Source organism: Anomaloglossus baeobatrachus, chromosome 6, assembly GCF_048569485.1.
Source record: "Anomaloglossus baeobatrachus isolate aAnoBae1 chromosome 6, aAnoBae1.hap1, whole genome shotgun sequence".
NCBI classification, from domain to species: Eukaryota; Metazoa; Chordata; class Amphibia; order Anura; family Aromobatidae; genus Anomaloglossus; species Anomaloglossus baeobatrachus.
In genome coordinates this window covers 205,154,320-205,180,319 of record NC_134358.1, presented here as the reverse complement: position 1 = coordinate 205,180,319, position 26,000 = coordinate 205,154,320, and the positions used below count along the sequence as shown (strand labels likewise).

The 26,000-nt window shown below is 44.9% G+C and overlaps 1 protein-coding gene across 3 annotated transcripts in view; it reads right to left on the bottom strand.

Moving 5' to 3' along the window:
* ZNF236 (zinc finger protein 236) overlaps positions 1–26,000 on the bottom strand; it is a 255,426-nt gene that overhangs the window by 82,460 nt on the left and 146,966 nt on the right. For all 3 annotated transcript variants that reach the window (XM_075314639.1, XM_075314636.1, XM_075314638.1), the window contains exons 14-20: positions 25,228–25,488; positions 9,381–9,616; positions 7,426–7,527; positions 7,177–7,328; positions 5,521–5,624; positions 5,239–5,390; positions 2,070–2,288 (exon numbers count right to left, since the gene is read on the bottom strand). In XM_075314639.1, the coding sequence (XP_075170754.1) occupies positions 2,070–2,288; positions 5,239–5,390; positions 5,521–5,624; positions 7,177–7,328; positions 7,426–7,527; positions 9,381–9,616; positions 25,228–25,488 (1,226 nt within the window). The remainder of the gene's footprint in view (positions 1–2,069; positions 2,289–5,238; positions 5,391–5,520; positions 5,625–7,176; positions 7,329–7,425; positions 7,528–9,380; positions 9,617–25,227; positions 25,489–26,000) is intronic.

The window sequence follows — 26,000 nt, the reverse complement described above, 5'->3', positions numbered from 1 at the left end:
CTGTGCTGTGTATCATAATATGGGGGGCCCCTACGCCATTTTATTTATTTTCATACCATGATAGATGCATGTAGCTTCTGTGATTGGAAGCAGTCAACTGACACGCAGCCACTCAGGGTGGGGGTGGGTCTGACTGCTACAAATCACAGACGCCTGTGAGAGAGCAAAGCAGTGATATGCAGTGAAGGATAATGCACAGCCCTGGAAGTGAATGAGTGGCCTGGAAGCAGTTGCAGCAGCGATGGAGCCTTGGTAAGTATAGCGTGCTTGCTCCTATCCCCCCATCCCCTCTACCATGCATAATCAGAAGTCTCGGCATTTTCAGTCATGCACACTAGACTTCTCTGAAGCCAGGACATGTCACCCAGCTTCATAGTGCGAATGACCGGAAGTGCTGGGACTTTTGATCATGTGCACTGATCCTAAACCCAGCGTTCTGAAGCGGTAACTACAGACACAGGTATGGGCGTCACCGCTGATGGAGCTGGGCAATGGGCATTGAATACCATGTGGGAATGCTAAGAGGGCGAAATGAGCGCAGGAACTAACGCCTTTATGACTAGTCCCTGCGTTCATTAGCATATCATAAAGGATCTATAGAAATACTTTTTCTAAAGATCTCTTTATGTACACTGCTAGATACAGGGACTGTTAGGCAGGGAAGCAATATGCACCCAGAACTGCACCTGACAGGTTCACTTTAGGTATTCCCAATTTTTATGGGTTTTTTTTTTCCTTAGCAGTAATGAATGTTTATATCCCTATATTCATTGTTAACATATCTTAGCATTTCAAAGTGCAACTGTCACTTTATTTGTTAATATATTGCCATGCTCAGTATGCACCTGTTCACACTTGCGTGTCAGGAGATGCCATCAGTCTTTTTTCCTTAAATTATAGGGTCATGATTAGATTCGATGTAGAAGGGAGGGGAAGAAGCTCTGCCTCTCGCTCATCCGCCTCTCCTTTTCTCCCCTTTAAATATAATCTTGGATTGTGCATGTTTACTGTTTTTTTTGTTACAGCTCAGTTTTTTGGTGTTTTTTGTCTGCTATCTTGCTTTACTGCAAATTGGGGGTGCAGCCCTCCTTATACTGAGACTGAACAACCAATTGCTTCCCACTTTGTTGTGTATTTAATCTGGGACCCAGCTGACCACTTGTTACCATCCACATTGGAGTTTTGATAGACACAAGTCAGATATATATAATGGTTTTAACTTTAGTTGGTTAGGGACCGTCCCAGAGTTAGGGACTGTCCCAGATGGGTACACCGTGACGAGGTGGGACGGCTTCCTACCTTTTTGCAAAAATGGATATACTAAGTACCCTGTTATTAAGCACTTGCATTTTATTCATTATTATTCAGGGTATTTTTCATACAATTTTTCTCTTTGTTTTTTTCATGATTAGATTCGATGTAGAAGGGAGGGGAAGAAGCTCTGCCTCTCGCTCATCCGCCTCTCCTTTTCTCCCCTTTAAATATAATCTTATCAGTAGCAGCTTTCATCTCCCATCTCAGTAATGGTAAAGTCGTTATTGAATAATGACTTTACCCGAGAATTGAGAATTTTGAGACTGAACGATCAGTTCTGGCAGAGAAAGAAGATGATTTCTCTAGTAAGACATATTACAAAGTTACTTATTTTCATGTACTAATTTATTAAATAGTAAAAGAACAGTTTCTATTTAAAGAAGAACAAGAAGTCTTGGAAGTGGAGATATGGCTCCTGCAGAGCCCGAATGTCAGCATCATCGAGTCGTCTGGGATTACATGAGAGAAAGATCTGCACAAGCCGACATTGACAGAAGATCTATGGTTAGTTCCAAAATGTGTGGAACAACCTTTATTTTTCTTCAAAAACTGTGTGCAAGTATACGTAGAAGAAATGATGCCTTCAAACTATATTGAAGGTGGTGACACCAGATTGATTTTATTCAGATTTCTCTTGTCTTCATTGGCTTTTTACTTTGTTGCGAACAATAAACTGTTAATATATACCACATACATACATACATACATACACACACACAAGCTTTGTAAATCAGTCAGCCCATGCAGGGGTTTACCTTCCTCTCTTGCGCTCCCGTCATTTTCGGACACATGACCCGGAGATATGTTCTGGTGCTTCTTCATGTGCTTTTTACAGTGCACAGTCGTCCTGAAGGTCTCGTCACAGAAAGGGCACTTGTAGGGCTTCATACTTATGTGTGTGGACATATGCCTGGTCAGGCTGCCATTTGTAGTGAAGGACGCATTACAGATAGTGCAGGTATAAGCTTTAACCCCTGAAACAAGAGACACAAAATATAATCAACATTCTTTAAGAGGTCAATGCTAGATATTAGGAGCTATGTAAATATGGCTATTAGCACTGATGGTATATTCCTATAATACCCTCTGTAAATAAGGATTTTTGAAAGCTTATGTAATAATGTATAATTTTGTAGTAGAATCCTTATTTCAATGTAGATTCAGTCAGACGTCCTCTATTCTTTCGTCCTATTACCCGATTTTCTTCTTCCCAAAATGGCTGGTTTAGAGGCAAATGAAGCCTTGTGGAAAGTCTGAACCACACTTCCACTTGGTAATGGACACAGCATGTGGAGAGGCACGATTTACTTTCCACAGTGCTCCTCATTCCTTTGTGGATCACTCGTACTCACGCATGCTCATTTGGCTGAGCATGCATGTGTTATCAACAGGAAATGAAAGGGCATCTGGCAGTCTCCTCTGACTGAGGGTGTGTTCCCCAGATTAAGATAGTAGGGCAGTCAAAATCTAAATAACTGAATGATAACCAGCCTGACATCTGCCTTCAAGGTTTATCAGACCCCTTTACACATTAATCATCATTTGGTTAGGGCAACATTGGCAGATTCAGGGAATATATCTGAAATGTGAGTGACCAATCTTACTGTATCTAAAATTCATTCTTGTCTTTAAGGGAATCTGTCAGCAGGATTTCACACTGCCTCCCCACCCAAACTATTTATATGTCTATGCCGATCTTTTAAACGGGTTGTCCACTACTAAGACAACCTTTTCTCATTCCCCATGTTTCTCACAGGTAAAATATGCCTATACTCCCCTCCTATACCAATCCCGTTCCAGTGGTGCCAGGGCTCACATGACCTTATGACGTCAGGTGAGCCCCGTGTCCAATCAGCGCTGGTTTCTCTGTTCCCGCCTTCAGACCAAATGAGTTAATCAACAGGAAGTGAGTGTTGCGGCTGTGCTCACTTCCTGTTGATTGCTCATTTGGTCCAAAGGTGAAAAGCCAGTGCTGATTCAATGCAGGGATCGCTTGACGGATCACTGCTGGAACGGCACCAGTATGGGAAGGGAGTATACGTTTTTTTTATTTTATCTGGGGGAAAAACGCGGGATCAGAAGGGGTTGTCTTAGTGGTGGACAACCCCATTAAAAGTCCAGCAATACTTTTATATGGCCAATTCGTTATTCTGTTACTGAGAAATCAGAATTTAATCTGATATGTAAATGAGGCCTCTGCCACTCTAGCTCCATTCCCCTCACAATCCCACCTCCTCCTGCTTGACCAATAGGTCCTTTGTCCATCAAGTCGGAGGCAGCGCTAGGTAGGAAATAGAGCTGGAGTGACCATATTAATTTAAATGTTGATTTATCAGTTTTGGAGAAACAGACTAACCATGTAAAGGTATTGCTGGACTGTTGTTTGAAAGGACTACATGCAAATATAATTAGTTTGAGAGGTGAAATTCTGCTGACAGATTCCCTTTAATTACGGTAGCCAACTACTAATCTATCTCCCTCCTCTAATTAATCCAGAATGCAGACTTTTGCTGTTAGGTACATCAATGTTTCTGGTTGCCCATTCGCTTCATAATATAATATAAACAAACACAATCACTAGTGCTGCACCTCCCAATATCTTATATTCACCAACCCATTTGTGGTCCATGTTCTGCCAACTATCCAAGATTAATATCCTTCAATATCCAAACCTCCCACTTCAACCTACAAGAATTTTCTAGTTCTGCACCAATTTTCTACAATCCACTAACGTGGATGAATCAGAATCATTCCCAACATCCACAATTAAGCTTGCCCTAAAATCACATTTTTTAGGCAGACCCATCACAATTCATAAATCAAATCCTATTCTTTTGCTTATTAGTGTGTTGCTCTTTAATGTGGAATAGCTTTCACAAATTCACCTCCTGACATATAACGCTGTGTGGAAAATGCTGCTGGATTATTATTTTAAAAAATAATACCAAGATTATAATGACTAGGGTATCTCACACAACTAGACCATAAACAATTAAATACCCATAAAAGATATAGATTTAATTGTATCAATTAAAAAAAACTCTCAAAAACAAATTATCAAAACATACAAAGTACATGTAATGTGTAGGTACACATTAGGTGGAAAGGTATAGGACATATTGTGGAGGGGTCTGAGGTAGGTATATAGGATAGATTGATGTTATAGGGACCAACGGGGATATATCTATCCCTAATCTGTGTACTATCTACCAATGGGGCTTTAAGCACCCTATGAATGTGGTGCCCCCATTCCTCGGCGGCTCGCGCCTCACTGTTCCTAACTACCTAATTATATATCAATCACCAAGATGAAGAAGTGCAAAGTGCAATAAAATCAGCACAAGATTAACAGACACAGCACCATTTATACTCAAAAAGATGGTTAAGAGACTGTTAAGGCACTATATAGACTCTACCAGTTAGTTTAGCTATATCCCAGACTGGGGACAAAACCAATATTCCGGGGTCAATGCCTTGGATACCCCCCTCTTATGTACATAAAATCAATACAAAAAGGTACACATCTCTCATAAAGTGATCATTAGTTCGATATTAGTCATAGACAAAAAAATTATTACTAGATGTTTTTTAGGAAACTATATGAGGTATATAAAACCTTCCCCAGTAATCTACTGGGTATCCTACTTTTAAAAGTAGAGTCTATTTGAGAGTTTTTTTAATGGATACAAATAAATCTATATCTTTTATGGGTATTTAATAGTTTATGGTCTAGTTGGATTATTATTTTGCCATAAATCCATGTAATCTAGTTCGCTTTCATTCGGACACTATAAGGTGTGATGAGATGGAGACGCCTCCGGATCAATTAGTGTTTTAAACACAACACATTTACAAATCCTTGGCGGATGCAGAGTGTATATTGAAGTCTGGAAGCATCAGTACATTTGCAGGAGGACACTTTACCTGTATGAGTCTTTTCATGCGATTTAAGTACTCCAGATGAAACAAAACCACGGCCACATATAGAGCACTTATATGGCCTCTCTCCAGTATGTGATCGAACGTGTTGCTTTAAATGACTGGACTTCTTGAAACCTTTATTACAGTACTCACATCTGTGTTAGAAGAGCATGTATTGTAAATGTTTGCAGCCGCATTATAGCCTTCTCAATAGAATACAGCAAGTTTATAAGAATATTCTTTTATATAAACACATGCATAAATAAGACATCTTCAATTACTGGCCTGTAGGCACGTCTGCTCTGCTCCTCTGTAGTCTCCAGAAATTGAGTTCGTTGAGTCTGAAGTTCAATTTCTTCCTGTGTGTCCTCCTGAATTAAGCGGGCAGTCTGAAAACCAGAAGAGACGAGTGGGTACTTGTCCTCGGTGAATGGTTTTCAAGTCTGATCTTTACATTTGCATGCTACATAGGGGAGAGTGGCAATGGGTGCATTGTATGAAAGACCAGGGAAATGTTTGAAGCCTACAAACAGAATGCCCTCACGTAAAAAGTGGTACTGTTATCTACAGAACAAAGTGGAGCTGGAACACGGTGGAAATGTCGGCAAAGTGAAGTTCCGTTAGAAAGTTTTACAAGAGAAGAATAAATGTCTTCAAGTATTATGTAGTACAGGCAAACTGGTGTCTTATAATGTCAGCAACACAAGGAGGAGAAGCGTTAATGCACTTTAAGATGATAGCACAGTCCTAAAGATGTTATACAATACAACACATAGTACTTGTACCATAAAGAAATAAGGATTTGCTTGTCAGCATTTAGATCAGGGTCAGCAGAGGTCATCAGCATGAAGCAGAGGTCGAGCCCGCACACCTTCCCGCCATTCATTGTCTATGGGACCAACTGTAGGACCCACAATGACCTGGTACGGATGGGGAAATAATCTACAAACATGACACAAACCCTTTAGGCTGTGTGCACACAGTGCATTTTATTTATTTTTCATGCGTTTCTTGCTTGCAAGGCCTGATGCCAACAAAGTCAATGAGACTCCCTGGAATCAGGGTCTCTGCCTCTACATTATGCTGCTCTCAGATGGGATAGCAAACACCTGGTGATGGACTCTCTTTAAACATTGTATTACAATTTTATTCTCCATATTATTTCAGCATTTTTATTTTATCATCACTATTTCCCCTGTTGCAGATACATCTCCCATTCTTATTACAGATCAGTAATTGTATGTCTTCTGTATACTAGATACAGATGCTTTATGGATTTATTATTTTAGACTCCATTTACTTCTATGTGAAGAATTCATCCAATGAGAATGTGATCTTTGAAGATAAAAGGTGAAGATTATGGGATATCTGATGCATTATTTGTGCAAATATCTGATTTTTAGATCAGTTTTTAAGATGCACAATATGAGTTTACAGGAACATTTTCATTCCATATGCTTTATGTACATGACTGAAGACGGATCAATATTAACCCATGAACTTAGGAAATTTCTCACATAGACCTTATGTCTGCGAGGAAAAAAGATCATAGCATTAACAAGTGTGTTCTGATTAACCAACTACACTAGTGTATGGAAATAGAGGTAGCCCATGTAGCAGTCTGCTGTGCACATGAGCACAAGGAGGTTCGCAATTTGTTGAGGTGACTGGTCTACAAATTTCATTTTCTTTTTATGTGATTAAAAGAAGGAGAAAACAATAGGTGACCAGGTGACAAACTAGACCGTTAAGGTCAATATGGCAGGCAGTGGGAGTTGTCAGACAGCTACTTCCTGTCCAAAAAACAGAGCACAGGAAGTTAAGGCCCAAACAGTGAGCTAAGGTATCATTTCTAGGGACATAAGATAAGATAACAGTGTTTAAAATAATGAAAAGTAGCAAAGTTATCAGTGTAGGAAACCAGGTGTTTGGTAGACTGACCACATTAATGGCATCTGTAGTGGGCACCTCCAGAAGAGCTGGCTGCTGGTAACTTGTGGAGAGAGCCTGAGACTCGAGCGTGCTGGAATCCTGCAGCTGCTGCACAGTGGAGAACGCTGTTGGCTGACTAAATCCATCCGTCACAGCAAAACCTAGGAAATTGTATTTCATGAATGAGAAAATCACAATCTACATTAAATCACTTCATCCAGAACATCTTAATCCTGTAATAAGTCAGTATTCCTATACCTTGAGAAAGCCCCTGCTGGTCAAATGTCTGAGGAGGCAACACTGGGGGTTCGTAATGGCCAATGTTTTCTTGCAGAGCATGCTGAGAGGTAACAAATCTATCTGAAAATGGATAAAACATTGTGGAGGAAAACATTAGATTTCCACTTCCTTCCCAAAGCTTTACAAATTTTGTGACAAATACAAAGTTATCAGCTGGGGATTTATAAACTATGCCATTTCCACCCATTGACCCCTTCAGGACTAGCCATTTCTCATATTTGTTCTGCTATTTTTCCAAAACTCATAACTTTGTTTTACATTCAACAGACATATGGGGACTTGTGTTATTGCACGACATAGTGATATTGATGTTCTCCTAAAAAACCTAAACCAATATGGCAGTGACGTGATCCTTCAGTAATCTGCTATGGTAACTCATCGGCAACCATGGATGGTGCTGTAGGTGGAGAAGGGGAGAGGTAGAGGAGCAGCAATAAGACTATCGGCATCTAAATGGTTATACAGCGGTGATCACAGCAAGCTTTGCCTCTGCTGTTTGAGACAGATGCTGGGCCAGCTACAAAACTCCACAGTTGGTATATGCTATGAAGTGGGCACAACTCCATAAAAGTGTTAAAGTGCAGTTGGATGCTGAGATAGGCGTGACTCAAGTACCCAAGTATATGGAAGTCAATGGGAAACTCGAGCATATTTCCAAGAACTATTACAGAAAAAAAATGCTCAAATTTCCCATTGACTTCCAAAGTACGTAGGTACTCTAGTTGCACACATCCGACTGCTTGTTGTGAGTACCTAGCAACTGAGCATGGTAGTGCTCGCTCATCACTACTAAGTAGGCATTTGCTTTTTACTGATCACTATCAATAACCCAAATGTGGTTGCCTCCAAATAAACTGGTGAGATGGTGCTCCAGCAATATCATCATGTACGAAATACAAGTGTTAACTAATTCAGGCGCAATGACATGGCCACATTTATTCTCCCAAGACGCACATTTGAAATGGAGACTGTTAAAGGGACCCTCTATGGCGATTCATGCTACATGGACCACAAGCAGGATTAGAGAAGGGCTTTATCACTACAAATATCTATACGTCACAAAAAGCTCTGCAGCCTCTCAGAGAAAACCAGTTTGTAACAGGGAGTTGGGAAACAACATGACTAAGAGGACTAGTGACAGGGGAGTGGATCTGCCAACTTCTCCATCACCGACTATGATTGACTAACTATAAAGAAATAAGGAGAGACATCAGACAGCAGAGCCGGGCAGGGAGAAGTGGGTGGCCCCCCATCACAAGCCCCTTTTGTCATCTCCTCCCCAGCTCCCTATTTAAATGATGTTGTCCCTAAAATGCTGCAATATTTCTGGATGAATTTTTTTTATTTGTACTGATGGAGCCGGTCTCTGATTTATGTTGCTTGTGGTTCGGGCAGCATGAATCACCAGACAGGTTCCCTTTAGTACTGATCATTCATTAAACAGATTAGGACTATTTTCTAAGATGTAATGCCAATGTGACAATCTAGAATAGAGCAGCGTGTGATAGATTTTCCAATACACCTCATTACGTCGTAAAAAATAGTGCTTAAATTTGATAGATATAAACCTTGCGCCAAATATTACTTTTTCCAATGCAGCTACTGCACTTTGTGTCTGTGTATGAGAAAAGAAAGCAATAACCATTATATAGAAAACGTACCCAAGAAGGATATGTGTAACCGTAAGAAAAAGATTCCTACAGGACAGTAACAATGCGAAGCACATGAAGGGAGGGAAGTGTTACATATTTTATCAGAAAACAGCCATTCGTCTTCTGGCACTAAGATGAACTCTGGGTTCCCACAAGGATTGCTTTGAAAATGGCTGTTTATGCAATTTCCAATTCTTAGCGTCTTAAAGCAGAGGTACATTATTAAACTACCGGAAAATCCACTCTTTTCTGCAGGGTTACCTTCATCAGTTTCCAAGGGCTGGTCAGCGAGTGTCTGCTCCAGCGCAGGCGAGACAGTGCCCATATCTGGCTGTGGGCTGAGCTGTAAAATGGTTTCTTGCTGGACATTGTTTGGCTGATGAAGAGCGGTGCTGTCTATTTCTACCTGGATTTGATTGGACACATGGATTTGGTCTTCGGGGGTTTCTTCTGGAGCTGCTGGCTGATGCTGCTGGAGCTGATGTGCAACTTCATACCTAAAAGAAAAGGCCGTCAATCTACAGTCGTGGCCAAACGTTTTTCTGCTTTTGTTTTTTTAGTGGCAACTAGCAGTAACTCTACAGTGTTATGAAGATCGATCAAATGAACTAAAAAAAAAAAAAAAAAAACAAAAAACAACATCATTCCTTGCCTTGAAAATTAACTTAAAGCGGTTGTCCACTACTTTTACATTGATGGCCATTCCTTTGGTCATCAATGTCAGATTGGCCGGGGTCTGACACCTCGCACCCCTGGCGATCACCTGTTCTCGGTGCCGGCAGCAGCAGCAGGCAGCTCGAAATGCTCAGTTCCGGAGCTGCTCTGTCTTCTGGTCAAATGGGAGGCGGATATGCAGTACCCGGCCATGGCCACTATCAGAAGAGGGAACAACTCAGGAGCTGACCATTTCCAGCTGCCGCCGCCGACAACAGCTGATCAGTGGGGGTGTGGGGTGTCGGAATCCGGCCGATCTGACATTGATGATCTATCCTAAGGATAGGCCATCAATGTAAAAGTAGGGGACAACCTCTTTAATTCTCAAAAACACCATTTCCACTGAATTTCAGCTGGGCCACTAAGTGACCTGCCTACATCATTTCAGTGATGTTCTAGTTAGGTCAGGCAAAAGCATTAACAAGGACAAGGCAGCGGATATCATTACGTGATACTGACTGAATTATAAGAGCAAACTGGTTAATTTGAAAGGGGGCTCAGTACTTGAAAAAAATGGTTTTCTGTTAATCATGGTTATCTCCAAGGAAATACGTGGAATCATCAAAGCTTTGCATTAAAAGAGTTTTAGACAAAAGACATTGCTGGTTAGTAACCAAAACTGGACCAAGAAGCCAATAATATAAATGCAAATAAATTGATAACTCTATTGAAGTACCCAAAAAATACTAATATAAATCTATAGATGACTACCTAAGAGAAATTATTAATTAACAAATCTCTAAAATGGAAAGAAGTACAAATTGTATTAATTACAATTTATTATATAGAAAAAAACCCTGAAATAAATTTATTAAAAATACCCCATTAAAATTCAAAAAGGAAAAGGCAGTGTGGTCATTGGTATATCACACCATGGCAAGAGACATTACATAACACATGTAAATGCACTGAATAGCGTTGTTGTGCCTGCACATACAAAAGGACACAACAAGAATTGTAATCAGTGAGCCATATATAAAAAAAAAATAAATCACATGACCATGTTTCAGCATATAATAGTGGCTAACGAGAACTCTAGACAAGAATGACAATACCAAATATACATACAAAAATATACAGCACCAGAGAAACCCCTAGATCCAGGGCTCCTAATAATGTACAATAGTACACCAACCAAAACAGATATGTGCCACAATAAGTGCCCCAATAAGGAAACCACATGGGTACTAACGACAACGTACGAGCCTGTCCAGTACGTCTTCCCTTCAGACATCTTTAACTTAGTCTCTTGATACATCTCTACACGTAATCAGTCTACATAAGACCTCTTCCTTTTTTCTCTGATGGTTTCCAAGATTTCTCCCGTTTCCCCCATACTCTGGAGTGCTCTACCCAAATCAGTCAGACTATCTGTAATTTCTGTTTTCAGTGATTTCTCCTCATTTAATCATTATGTGAACAAGGCCATATTTCTAAGCAGTGGAGAAGGCCTTCAATGTCACAGTATTATTCCTGGAAGTATATGAATAAATTGACAACTGGGCACTTCTGTACACAATCTGGAACATTTAGCACTCACAGACCAGTGTTAGAGTGTTCAGAAACGGAGTTAGCATTTTTATCTTGAAAACGGAAAGAGAGACAAAAAAAGTGAATTACAAAGTTGTAGGGCATCATTAATTCAATACGAATAGACACCTTGCATACAGAAATGCTATGATATGAAGCCCATGACCCCCCAAAGTATTGAATGCTAGTAACGCAAATGGCGCTCATTTAACTTTAGCCACCGTCAGCTGCAATGCCCATCTGGACTCTGGACAGCATGCATTTTTTAGGACTTTTTTTTTGTTCAGTGAAGCAAGTTTCTTTACTTTATTACACGTTTATTCCTTTAAGGGTATTTATACACCCCCTTGTAATAAAAAAGGAGTTGTTTAAGGCAGTGTCCCCATGTTGCAGATTTTTTTTTTGCTGCAAATCAGCATAAAGGGAATCTGTCAGATTTCTGCTATGTAAGCTGAAGACAGCATGCTGCAAGGGTTAACACAGAAAATGTAGGGATACATGTCTTATCACACTGCATCTTTTGTTTATTTGCCATGTTTGTTTAAGCAGCAGGACAGTTACTATAGCTTGGGCTACAATGTCATATGGAGAGCAATCGTCAGGTCCAATCCTGTAATTGTCCACGGACTTTGAGGTGTAAATCTCTATAGCGTGCCTGGTGTGGGCAGGAAAGCTTTCAACTCTTCTACACGGCTAAATCTAAAAATTCTTACTGTGTCAGAACGACTGCACCCAGTCATCTAAGTGATACATTGTTAGATTCAGGATCCCTTTGCCTACATCATGCTGCTCTCAGAGGAGAGAGCAAAAACCTGCTGACAGATCCCCTTTAAAGTTTCAACCACAAATCTGCAGCCAATTCATGTGTTTATGCAGATTCTGTTACAATATTGATGCAGATTTGTTCCTTCTACATTTAAAAAGGGGGACGTTGAATGTGAAAGTTGACGACAGATTTTGAAATCTGCATCACAGGTAAATTTTCGTGAAGAATTTTTCATCTCCAAGCATTGTGCTGCTGAATTCAACTGTGCAAATAAAATCAGCAGCTTATATCTGCATGAACACCCTAAAAACTCTTCAATCAAAAAGATTAAGGAATTTTGACCTACAAGTCTAGGTGCTGTTTACAGAAAAGGAGACCACTTCATGCTGGTGAAGAACTAAAATCAGCTGTTTTCAACTTTCTAAACTGCAATCATCCTACAATTTTCTGCGATCCAGAATTTGAATAAAGAAGAAAAAAAAGGAAAATTGCTTGAAAATCACACAGCCAAAGTGACATGACATCCTAATGGAAACACTTACTGTATACAGCCTGAAAGAAAGAGGCCGAGCTGCAATCGTAATGGTCCGATTAGATGAGAATACCTCTTGTTCTGGCTTCCCATGTCAACATTTCATCTAAAGAAACATTTTTGCAATTGGAAAAGATATATTTGGTTGCGTTCTTCTCTGTAAGCCTGGTGGGTCACATTACTGGACCCCGGCTCGCTCTGTCAAGCTGGATGCACTCAGCAACATATGAAAGTCATTATTTAGGGACATGTGTATGGGAATAAAAGCAATATGTTGTTCTGAACTGTCACCAACACTCCGACCATGATAACAAAAACACGCAAACATCCTAATAGCCTTCATACACTATGCAGAGAATATGTGCGCAGAGTACAATAGTGGTGGTGGCCGGGTTTAGTAATTATGGCATCTGTATAGCAACTGTAATTAGGACAGAAAATAGTAGAAAAGGCCTCGCAACTAAAGCTTTTATGAGGACAGAAAGGGAAAAAAAAGCCTCACAAATATAATTTTCCATTAGTACAGCATTGCTTTTTAGATTTTAGTTGTTCGCTATGGGATAAAAGTCTAGTGCGCTGATTTAATGGTAGCATTAAAAGAGTTTACTGGTTTCAGAAACCCATTGTCCCCCGGCTGCAGTTTGTTTTATAAACAAAAACAGCTTTACGCTCCCTCCTAGAGTCCAGCACTGACTCTCTGCCGCCACTCCTGGTATTTTTGATTGTCTGCAGCGCTGATGTCACGTTGAAAACACTGCAGCCAGTGAGCTCAGCAGCTTGTACTGTCAACTCAGACAAATCCACTGAGCTCAGGTACAGGCTGCAGGGCTGTCAGCGTTGCACATGATGACACACAATGACAGCAGTGGAGACTCAGCGCTGCACCTAGGGAGGGTGAGAAAAACAGACATTTTTTTTTTTTATTAAAACTAAAATTGCAGCTGAAGGACAGGGGGTTTCCAAAATAGAAAAACCTCTTTAAGGTACCGTCACACATAACGAGATCGCTAGCGAGATCGCTGCTGAGTCACGGTTTCTATGACGCAGTAGCGATCCAGTTAGCGATCTTGTTATGTGTGACATCTACCAGCGATCAGGCCCCTGCTGTGAGATCTCTAGTCGTTGCAGAATGGTCCAGGCCATTTTCTTCAAAGGCTATGTCCTACTGGGCAGGACCCATCGCTGTGTTTGACACTGTGTGACAGGGTCACAGTGACTGCTGAGATCATTATACAGGTCGCTACTGCGACCTGTATCATTCCTGCATTGTTGGTAAGGTCTGACTGTGTGATATCTCACCAGCGACCTCCCAGCGACTTACCAGCGATCCCTATCAGGTCGCATAGTTTTCGGGATCACTGGTAAGTCGTTGTGTGTGACTGGGCCTTAAGAGTACATTCCCATGATCAGGAAGACACAGCATCCTAGACGCAATGTCATTCCTCTTGGGAAGACACTAGCACTCTCCGCGGGAGAACGCAACATCTGTGCCCAACATCAGGATTGTGGGCGCAGAGGATTTTCGAGGTATACTCCCAGCTGAAAACACTTGCATCTCAGTTTACGGAGCGTCTAAAAGAAGCACAGTCGGCATGGGATTTCTATAAAGCCCATCCACTGTGCTTGTACTGCACAATGCAGCGTTTTGGATGCAACGTAAACTGTGTCCAAAATGCTGCTAACATCGATCGTATGGACATACCCAAACAATAGTTACATAGAAACATACCTGGATGCTGTAGGTTTACCAATGTTTACAAGCTTGAAAACTGCTCTGCACCAATCACCTATCTTTCTGATAATTGAATAATATCACTATTCTCAAGGTACTAAAACCTCATCTGGACGTATTTATTGCCCCCTTTTCATGGTTAGAGCTCTATGTATAATACTAGAACAAAATTCTGTCCTGAGCATTCATATACTGTATATAGGTACCCTCTAAACCGCCTTATCTCCAAACAATCTGAATTTTCCTAATTTTTTTGGGTGCTGTAGGACAGTAATTTTTTATCACATTTTGAAACCAGATTAATTTTTCAAAATACAGAAAGTTAAGAAAAAGAATATTAAATTCGATCTTTCAATAGTTATATTCTCTTAAATTCAACCAGGGTACGTGAGATTTTGTCTAACCTAAAGGGCCATTTACACGCTGAGACATCGCTAACGCTATATCGTCAGGGTCACTGTGTTTGTAACGCACATCCGGCGTCGTTAGCGACGTCGCAGCGTGTAATACGTATGAGCGACCTTAAACGATTGCAAAAGAGACGAAAATCGTTGGTATGTGAGACGTCATTCACTTACCAAAAATCGTTGCCTATTCAGTAGTGAGGTTGTTTGTCGTACCTGCGGCAGCACACATTGCTATGTGTAACACCGCAGGAACGAGCAACAACCTCGTACCTGCAGCCGGCCGCAATGAGGAAGGAGGAGGTGGGCGGGATGTTCGTCCCACTCATCTCCGCTTCTATTGGACTGCTGCTGTGTGACGTCGCTGTGACGGCGCACGTACCGCCCCCTTAGAAAGGAGGCGGTTCGCCACAGTGACCTCGCAGGGAAGACAAGTCCGTGTGACGGGTGTAAGCAATGTTGTGCACCACGGGCAGCGATTTGCCCGTGACGCACAACCAACGGGGGCGGGTACGCTCACTAGTGATATCGGTACCGATATTGCAGCGTGTAAACTACCCTTATGGTCACTTCAGACCATATCCTTGTCTTTGAATCTGAAAAACCCAGAAGGGTTAAGTAAATAGACCCTTTTAAATAGACTAGTACATCCACCATAGCTTATGGAATAAATCTTAAAGAGGACCACCAGTTTGAGCATGGTAAACTAGCCACATCATGGAATAGTGGCTACAGAGCTCAGTAAAACATTGCTTTTATCCCCAAATTTCTCCTCACTGCTGTGGAGATATCACCATGTAAAGTCTAGGTATTATTTGTGATAAGCCCAACTTTACGTTACCAGAGATTTGTCTCTGAGTGTGTACTTCTGCATGAGGCTGACCAATCACAAGAAGGCAACAACACAAGGGAAAAAAAAAAATATGCCCACACAGTAGCTTAGAACTTCTGGTACAGAGGAGAGCATCAGATTTTCAGCGCTGCAGCACAAGTTAGATTCTGGGGGAAGATGTCTAATATTAATATTGTAAATATATATATATTATATCTATCTATAATATATATATTACACACACACACACACATACATACATACATACATACATACATACATACATATATATATATGTATGTATGTATCTAATTGCCTTATTCTGTCTGTCTGTCTGTCTTGCTCCAAAATTGTGTCCTTACGGTGACACAAAGCTGATTGGCTGCTGGGCTCGCCATGGCCCCGCCCCCCCGCACGGATTGGCTGCTCGCCTCCTCCGCCCCCCCCACGGATTGGTCGCTCGCCTCGGCCTGGCCCCGCCCTCCGAATGGATTGGCCACTCGCCCCGGCCCTCCGCACGCATCGCCAGACATAACCTTGCGCTGCTGGGATCGTGACGGAGCCGGTGAACGCTGGTAACCATTATACACATCGGGTAACTAAGGTCCCTTAATTACCCGATGTGTATCATAGTTACCAGTGTACACCGGCTCCGTCAGGATCCCAGCAGCGCCAGACATAACCTTGCGATGCTCTGATTGTGACGGAGCCGGTGAACGCTGGTAACCATTATACACATCGGGTAACTAAGGTCCCTTAGTTACCCGATGTGTATCATAGTTACCAGCGTACACCGGCTCCCGGTACACATGTGCAGGGAGCCGGCATTATACTCCTCTCCCCCCAGGACTACTCCTCCTATTATAGTCCTCCTATTATACTCCTCTCTGAGTAGAATAGGAGAACTATTATAGCATGGGGGATGGAGCACGATGGGGTGATGGGGTGCGCAGCATGGGGGATGTAGCATGATGGGGGGTGCGCAGCATGGGGGATGGAGCACGATGGGGAGTGCGCAGCATGGGGGATGGAGCACGATAGGGAGTGCACAGCATGGGGGATGGAGCACGATGGGGGGTGCGCAGCATTGGGGATGGAGCACGATGGGGAATGCGCAGCATAGGGGATGGAGCACGATGGGGGGTGGGCAGCATGGGGGATGGAGCACAATGGGGGGTGCGCAGCATGGGGGATGGGGCACGATGGGGGGTGCGCAGCATGGGGGATGGAGCACGATGGGAGGTGCACACCTCCCCCCAACACACACAACACACCACACACACACTGGGAACCACAAACACCGCCATACACAGACACCCACACACACACAGACAACGCCGCACACACACACAACACCCAACACACAAACAGCGCGGCATACATAAATATACGCACATACCGCACAACACACACATTGCACAAAACATACCTCCCCCCAAAACACACCACACCCACACAAACCGCGCAACACACACACAAACGCTACAGACACACAGCACTCCACAAACAACGCAACACACGCAACACCACTCTCACCCCCCGCCACACCCAGACAACACCCAGAACATTTACAGCGCCCTACACAAACACTTGGCAACTACACACAACATCTATCTATATATATATATATATATCTATATGCGTAGAATCGGGCCACCATCTAGTATATATATATATCTTGGCATTCTCTTGATGAGCGTCAAGAGGTAGTCACCGGTAGTGGTTTTCACTTCACAGGTAAGCCCTGCCAGGTTTAAAAAGTGGGATTTCTTGCCTTCTAAATCGGGTTGGGACCATCAGTTGTGTTATGCAGAAGTCTGGTGGATAAACAGCTGATAGTCCTACTGAATAGACTGTTAGAATTTGTATTATGGCAAGAAAGAAGGGAATTTTGTTTACTTACCGTAAATTCCTTTTCTTCTAGCTCTAATTGGGAGACCCAGACAATTGGGTGTATAGGCTATGCCTCCGGAGGCAGCACAAAGTATTACACTCAAAAGTGTTAAGCCCCTCCCCTTCTGCCTATACACCCCCCGTGCTCCCACGGGCTCCTCAGTTTTGGTGCAAAAGCAAGAAGGAGGAAAAAGAATTATAAACTGGTTTAAAGTAACTTCGATCCGAAGGAATATCGGAGAACTGAAACCATTCAACATGAACGACATGTGTACACAAAAAAACAGGGGCGGGTGCTGGGTCTCCCAATTAGAGCTAGAAGAAAAGGAATTTACGGTAAGTAAACAAAATTCCCTTCTTCTTTGTCGCTCTATTGGGAGACCCAGACAATTGGGATGTCCAAAAGCAATCCCTGGGTGGGTAAAATAATACCTCGTAAGAGAGCCGTAAAACGGCCTCTTCCTACAGGTGCGCAATCGCCGCCTGAAGGACTCGTCTACCTAGGCTGGCATCCGCCGAAGCATAGGTATGCAACTGATAGTGTTTCGTGAAAGTGTGCAGGCTCGACCAGGTAGCCGCCTGACACACCTGCTGAGCCGTAGCCTGGTGCCTCAAGGCCCAGGACGCACCCACGGCTCTGGTAGAATGGGCCTTCAGCCCTGAGGGAACCGGAAGCCCAGCCGAACGGTAGACTTCGAGAATTGGCTCCTTGATCCACCGAGCCAAGGTTGATTTGGAAGCCTGTGACCCTTTACGCTGGCCAGCGACAAGGACAAAGAGTGCATCCGAGCGGCGCAGGGGCGCCGTACGAGAAATGTAGAGTCTGAGTGCTCTCACCAGATCTAACAAGTGCAAATCCTTTTCACATTGGTGAACTGGATGAGGACAAAAAGAAGGTAAGGAGATATCCTGATTGAGATGAAAGGGGGATACCACCTTAGAGAGAAAGTCCGGAACCGGACGCAGAACCACCTTGTCCTGGTGAACAACCAGGAAAGGGGCTCTGCATGACAGCGCTGCTAGCTCGGACACTCTCCGAAGTGAAGTGACTGCTACTAGAAAAAACCCTTTCTGCGAAAGGCGTGAGAGAGAGAAATATCTCTCATTGTCTCGAATGGTGATTTCTAAAGAACCAGCAGCACCCTGTTCAGAATCCAGGGTTCTAACGTCAGCTTGTAAGGAGGAACGATGTGACAAACCCCCTGCAGGAACGTGCGTACCTGTGGAAGTCTGGCTAGGCGCTTCTGGAAAAACACAGAGAGCGCTGAGACTTGTCCCTTAAGGGAGTTGAGCGACAAACCCTTTTCCAGTCCAGATTGAAGGAAGGACAGAAAAAATGGGCAAGGCAAAGTGCCAGGGAGAGGAACCCTGAGCAGAGCACCACGACAGGAAAATTTTCCACGTCCTGTGGTAGATCTTGGCGGACGTTGGTTTCCTAGCCTGTCTCATAGTGGCAATGACGTCTTGAGATAATCCTGAAGACGCTAGGATCCAGGACTCAATGGCCACACAGTCAGGTTGAGGGCCACAGAATTGAGATGGAAAAAACGGCCCTTGAGATAGCAAGTCTGGTCGGTCTGGTAGTGCCCACGTTTGGCCGACCGTGAGATGCCACAGATCCGGGTACCACGACCTCCTCGGCCAGTCTGGAGCGACGAGGATGACGCGGCGGCAGTCGGCCCTGATCTTGCGTAACACACTGGGCAACAGTGCCAGCGGAGGAACACATAAGGGAGCTGAAACTGCGACCAATCCTGAACTAAGGCGTCTGCCGCCAGAGCTCTGGGATCTTGAGACCGTGCCATGAACGTCGGTACCTTGTTATTGTGCCGGGACGCCATGAAGTCGACGTCCGGCACCCCCCAGCGGCAACAGATCTCCTGAAACACGCCCGGGTGAAGGGACCATTCCCCTGTGTCCATGCCCTGGCGACTGAGATAATCCGCTTCCCAGTTTTCCACGCCTGGAATGTGAACTGCAGAGATGGTGGAGGCCGTGGCTTCCACCCACATCAAAATCCGCCGGACTTCCTGGGAGGCTTGCCGACTGCGTGTGCCGCCTTGGTGGTTGATGTATGCCACCGCTGTGGAATTGTCCGACTGAATTCTGATCTGCTTGCCTTCCAGCCACTGCTGGAACGCTTTCAGGGCAAGATACACTGCCCGTATTTCCAGAACATTGATCTGAAGCGAGGACTCTTGCTGGGTCCACGTACCCTAAGCCCTGTGGTGGAGAAAAACCGCTCCCCACCCTGACAGACTCGCGTCCGTCGTGACTACTTCCCAGGATGGGGGTAGGAAAGATTTCCCCTTCGCTAATGAAGTGGGAATAAGCCACCACCGAAGGGAAGCTTTGGTCGTCTGAGAGAGGGAGACGGTCCTGACGAGGGACGTCGGCTTCCTGTCCCATTTGCATAGGATGTCCCATTGAAGGGGACGCAGGTGAAATTGCGCGAAAGGGACTGCCTCCATTGCTGTCACCATCTTCCCCAGGAAGTGCATGAGGCGACTCACGGGGTGTGACTGGCCTTGAAGGAGAGATTGTACCCCTTTCCGTAGTGACTGCTGTTTGATCAGCGGAAGCTTCACTATCGCTGAGAGTATGAAACTTCGTGCCAAGATATGTCAGCGATTGGGCCGGTGTCAGATTTGACTTTGGAAAATTGATGATCCACCCGAAACCCTGGAGAGTCTCCAGGGTAGCGTCAAGGCTGCGTTGGCATGCCTCTAGAGAGGGTGCCTTGATCAGCAGATCGTCCAAATACTGGATCACCGAGTGACCCAGGGAGTGTAGGAGCGCTACTACAGTAGCCATAACCTTGGTAAAAACCCGTGGGGCTGTTGTCAGGCCGAACGGCAGTGCCACGAATTGCAGGTATTCGTGTCCTATGGCGAAGCGCAAGAAGCGCTGGTGCTCTGGAGCAATCGGTACATGGGGATAAGCATTTTTGATATCGATTGATGCAAGGAAATCTCCTTGGGACATTGAGGCGATGACGGAGCGGAGGGATTCCATCCGGAACCGCCTGGTTTTTACCAGTCTGTTGAGCAGTTTCAGGTCCAGGACCGGGCGGAAAGACCCGTCCTTCTTTGAGACCACCAACAAGTTGGAGTAAAAACCGTGGCTCTGTTGCTGAAGAGGAACAGGGATCACCACTCCTTCAGCCGTCAGAGTGCGCCGCGCCTGCAGAGGAGCCTCGGCTCGCTCGGGAGGCGGGGATGACCTGAAGAATCGAGTCGGGGGACGAGAGGTAAACTCTATCTCGTAACCGTGAGACAGAATAACTCTCACCCAGCGGTCTTTTATTTGTGGCAGCCCGGTGTCGCAAAAGCGGGAGAGCCTGCCACCGACCGAGGATGCTACTAGCGGAGGCCGAAAGTCATGAGGAAGCCGCTTTGTTAGCGGCGCCCCCGGTGGTCTGTTTAGGACGTGACTTAGACCGCCATGCATCAGAGCTCCTTTGTCTTTCTGAGACCTTGTGGACGAGGAGAATTGGGACCTGCCCGCGCCCCGAGAGGAGCGAAACCTCGACTGCCTTCTCCTCTGTTGGGATATGTTTGGTTGGGACTGGGGTAAGGATGTATTCTTTCCCTTGGATTGTTTGATGACTTCATCCAGACGCTCGCCAAACAACCTGTCGCCACAAATTGGCAAACTGGTTAAGCGCTTTTTTGGAAGCAGAATCTGCCTTCCATTCCCGTAGCCATAAGGCCCTGCGGAGTACCACCGAATTGGCGGCCGCAACCGCCGTACAGCTCGCAGAGTCCAGGACAGCACTAATAGCGTTGCCGAGGTTTGGGAGGTAATGGATGCCACTTGTGGCGCGGCCGTGCATGTGGCTGCTTCAATTTGCGCTTGACCTGCTGAGATAGCTTGTAGCGCCCATACGGCTGCGAATGCTGGGACAAAAGAAGCTCCGATAGCTTCATAGATGGATTTCAACCAGAGCTCCATCTGCCCGTCAGTGGCATCTTTGAGCGAGGCTCCATCTTCCACTGCAAGTAATGATCTAGCCGCCAGTCTGTGAGATTGGAGGGTCCACTCTGAGACACTGAGTCCAACCTTTAATCACGTCAGGTGGAAAAGGACAACGTGTATCCTTAAGGCGCTAAGAAAAAACGCTTATCTGGACAAGCATGGTGATTCTGGACTGCCTCTCTGGAATCAGAATGGTCTAGAAACATACTCGGTGTACGCTTGGGGAACCTGAAGCGGAATTACTCCTGCTGATAATCTGACTCCTCCGCCGGAGGAGCTGAGGGAGAAATATCCAGCATTTGATTGATGGACGCAATAAGATCGTTCACTATGGCGTCCCCGTCTGGAGTATTACGATTGAGAGCGCCCTCAGGATCAGAATCCTGATCAGCTGTCTCCGCATCATTAACCGGAGATTCCCCCCGCTGAGACCCTGAACAACATGATGTCGAGGGAAATTCTAAGCGAGCCCGCTTAGTCGGTCTGGGGCTGGGGTCTAAGTCAGAACCCTCAGCCTGGAATGTATCCCGGGAGGACATTGTTGGTCCAATTGAGGGGGGCCAGGGAACAATGATTCAACAGAGTCCCTTTGCTGAGATACCGGCCTGGACTGCAAGGCTTCTAGTATCTCAGCCATAGTCTCAGAGAGTTTTGCAAACTCCATCCCCGTCACTAAGGACCGTGTCAACAGGTGTCTCCCCCTGGGCCCCTCTTAGCAGATGCTCTGGCTGAAGAAGAGTCACAGGGGCCACACATTGCACACAATGAGGGTCAATGGGACCTGCCGGCAGCTGGGTCGTACAAGCGGCGCAGGCAGCATAATAATCCTGTTTTTTGGCACCCCTGTCTTTGTGGGCGCCATGCTATTGTTTTCCCTGATTAACACAAAAGGGTAAATAGCCATAATGAACTGTGCTCATACAGTGTAAAGTATATAGTAATAACACAGAATGTATCAATACACTACAGCACCATGGGGCTAACACCACAGGTGCTGCTTACCAGCCGCCTAAAGCGGTTGTGAGGCCACCAGAGACCGTGTCTGGGTTTCCCAGGGTTTGTTCCTCTCTGCAGCGTCAGAGGAGCTGACAGGAATGGCTGCGGCGTCCTGACGAGAGGAGGGAGCCGTGGGCGTCTCACACAGTGCACAGTGAGGGGAGTGGAGTATGCAAAGCATGCTCCAGCCCTCATGCTGCTCGTTTGTCCCTCTCTTCCGTGCAGCGTCCCGCCCTTCCCCTGCCTGTCAGGGCTGAGGGCGGGAAAAAGGAAGCTAGGCCGCAAGAAAGCCGGGGACTCGAGTATAAGCGTTGCCGCCGTAAAAGCGCGGCCGACGCCGAAGTCCCCGGCGAACTACAAGTCCCAGCCGCGCCGCAGTTTCACATGGCAGCGGCGGTTAGCGCGGTAGCCCCTACATATAAACACCCTCAGCAACGCTGAGTGTGTAATGGCACATATAGACCCGGTCAGCGCCGCGGTCCCCGGTGCACTAGCACACCCAGCAAAGCTGAGGTGTTGCCGTGCGCGGTCCCTACAGGGATACAGAGTACCTTCAAGATGCAGGGCCATGTCCCTGAACGGAACCCGGCTCCTATCCAGCAGTCTCCACAGGAGTTGTGGATGAAGCACGGTCTCAGTGCCTGGAGACCGATAGGATCCCACTTCACCCAGAGCCCTGAGGGGGATGGGGAAGGAAAGCAGCATGTGGGCTCCAGCCTCCGTACCCGCAATGGATACCTCAACCTTAACAACACCGCCGACAAGAGTGGGGTGAGAAGGGAGCATGCTGGGGGCCCTATATGGGCCCACTTTTCTTCCATCCGACCTGGTCAGCAGCTGCTGCTGACCAATCTGTGGAGCTGTGCTGTGCATGTCTGCCTCCTTCGCACAAAGCATAAAAACTGAGGAGCCCGTGGGAGCACGGGGGGTGTATAGGCAGAAGGGGAGGGGCTTAACACTTTTGAGTGTAATACTTTGTGCTGCCTCCGGAGGCATAGCCTATACACCCAATTGTCTGGGTCTCCCAATAGAGCGACAAAGAAAAAGCAGCTAAGTAAAGAAAAACGAGTGGCCATCATTACTTTAAGAAATGAAGGTCAGTCAGTCTGAAAAATTGGGAAAACTTTGAAAGTGTCCAAGTGCAGTGGCAAAAATAATAAAACGCTACAAAGAAACTGGCTCACATGAGGACCGCCCCAGGAAACGAAGACCAAGAGTCACCTCTGTTGCAGAGGATAAGTTTATCAGAGTCACCAGCCTCAGAAATCGCAAGTTAACAGCAGCTCAAATTAGAAACCTGGTCAATGCCACACAGCGTTCTAGCAGCAGACACATCTCTAGAACAACTGTTAAGAGGAGACTTTGTGCAGCAGGCCTTCATGGTAAAATAGATGCTAGGAAACCAATGCTAAGAAAAGGCAACAAGCAGAAGAGACTTGTTTGGGCTAAAGAACACAAGGAATGGACATTAGACTAGTGGAAATCTGTGCTTTGGTCTGAGGAGTCCAAATTTGAGATCTTTGGATCTAACCACCGTGTCTTTGTGCGACGCAGAAAAGGTGAACGGATGGACTCTACATGCCTGGTTGCCACCGTGAAGCATGGAGGAGGAGGTGTGATAGTGTGGTTTGCTGGTGACACTGTTGGGGATTTATTCAAAATTGAAGGCATACTGAACCAGCATCGCTACCACAGCATCTTGCAGCAGCATGCTTTTCCATCCGGTTTGCGTTTAGTTGGACCATCATTTATTTTTCAACAGGACAATGACCCCAAACACACCTCCAGGCTGTGTAAGGGCTATTTGACTAAGACGTTGAGTGATGGGGTGCTACGCCAGTTGACCTGGCCTCCACAGTCACCAGACCTGAACCCAATTGAGATGGTTTGGGGTGAGCTGGACCGCAGAGTGAAGGCAAAAGGGAAAACAAGTGCTAAGCATCTCTGGGAACTCCTTCAAGACTGTTGGAAGACCATTTCCGGTGACTACCTCTTGAAGCTCATCAAGAGAATGCCAAGTGTGTGCAAAGCAGTAATCAAAGCAAAAAGGTGGCTACTTTGAAGAACCTAGAATATAAGACATATTTCATTTGTTTCACACTTTTTTGTTAAGTATTTCATTCCACATGTGTTAATTCATAGATTTGATGCCTTCAATGTGAATCTACAATTTTCAGAGTTATGAAAATAAAGAAAACTCTTTGAATGAGAAGGTGTGTCCAAATTTTTGGTCTGTACTGTATATATTACAATTGTGTTCATGAATGTTTTATCAGGATGACTTCCCATTGGTAACTCTTACTAAAGAGTGGAAAACCCGTTTCTGCACTCCCACAATGTACTGAGAATAAAGATTTGGGGTTTATTTCAGCTTTTTTGTGCCATGCTATGATATCACTAGAACACAAAAACTAAAGCAGTATACACCAAGTTTGATCATAAGGTCGTAAAGGTGTTGTGCATGGCTATGCATGGCTGCATTGAGTGTTTAAAAAAACCTCTGCTCCGTGCTGGGCAGAAGAATGGCGGAGGAAACGGTAAGACACCCAGCAGGTATTGTCCTTGTGGCCTTTTGCCTGGAGTATAACATATGCATGGTACTGGCGGCAACCTATGGTTGTCACATGTCCCACCTATAATAGTGAGATGAATGTAAAATCTATTCAATGCTCTAAAAATAAATAATTGCTTTTAAAATCAGAAACTAAGAGATCATGTGGTTGATAGTTACCTGTGAGTTTTCATGTGCTTTTTGCAGTTTAGAGAGGTTTTAAATGTTTTCTGACAATATGGGCACATATATGGTCGGAGGTCATTATGGATGCCCATATGCCGCCGGAGGCTGCCACCAGTTGTAAAAGCGCTATTGCATATAGGACACTTATGAGATCTTAATCCTGTGTGAGTCCTGACATGAGCTTTTAAAACGCCAGATGATGCAAAGCCTCTTCCACACTGAGAACATTTAAAGGGCTTCTCACCGGTATGAGACCTATAGGAAAACAAAGAAAAAGTGAAAGAAGTTTGTGATTTTCATGAAACATTTAGCAAACAAATATGTCACTTCCTCCAATGCTGCTGAACAGAAAATTCAGTTTTGTTTTTTGTGCGGAGAAAATATGCGGCGGCGATCTGTTTCTGAGGAAGCTGCGGCTAGACAAGCATTCTGACTGCAGTGATATGTGGTATTACATGGCGGACATTCAGATGTGCAGCGATTAGTTGGTTCCTAAGTAGGGACCCCAACATATATAGAAGGATGGCATCCCATTTCTCAGACCTGCCTGATTCATTAAGGTCAGGCTCTTCTCACTCCAATACAGGCTGGTTTGATGAATTCCTTTAAGGCCTCTTTCACACGTCCTTGTCTCGGGTACGTGTTTGGTCCGTTTCCTCACATACCGGAGACACGGGCACACGTAGACCCATTAAAATCAATGGGTCGGCGCTCACGTGCGTATTCTGCCATGGACCGTGTGTACGTGTGGAGCATACGTGTGCCCG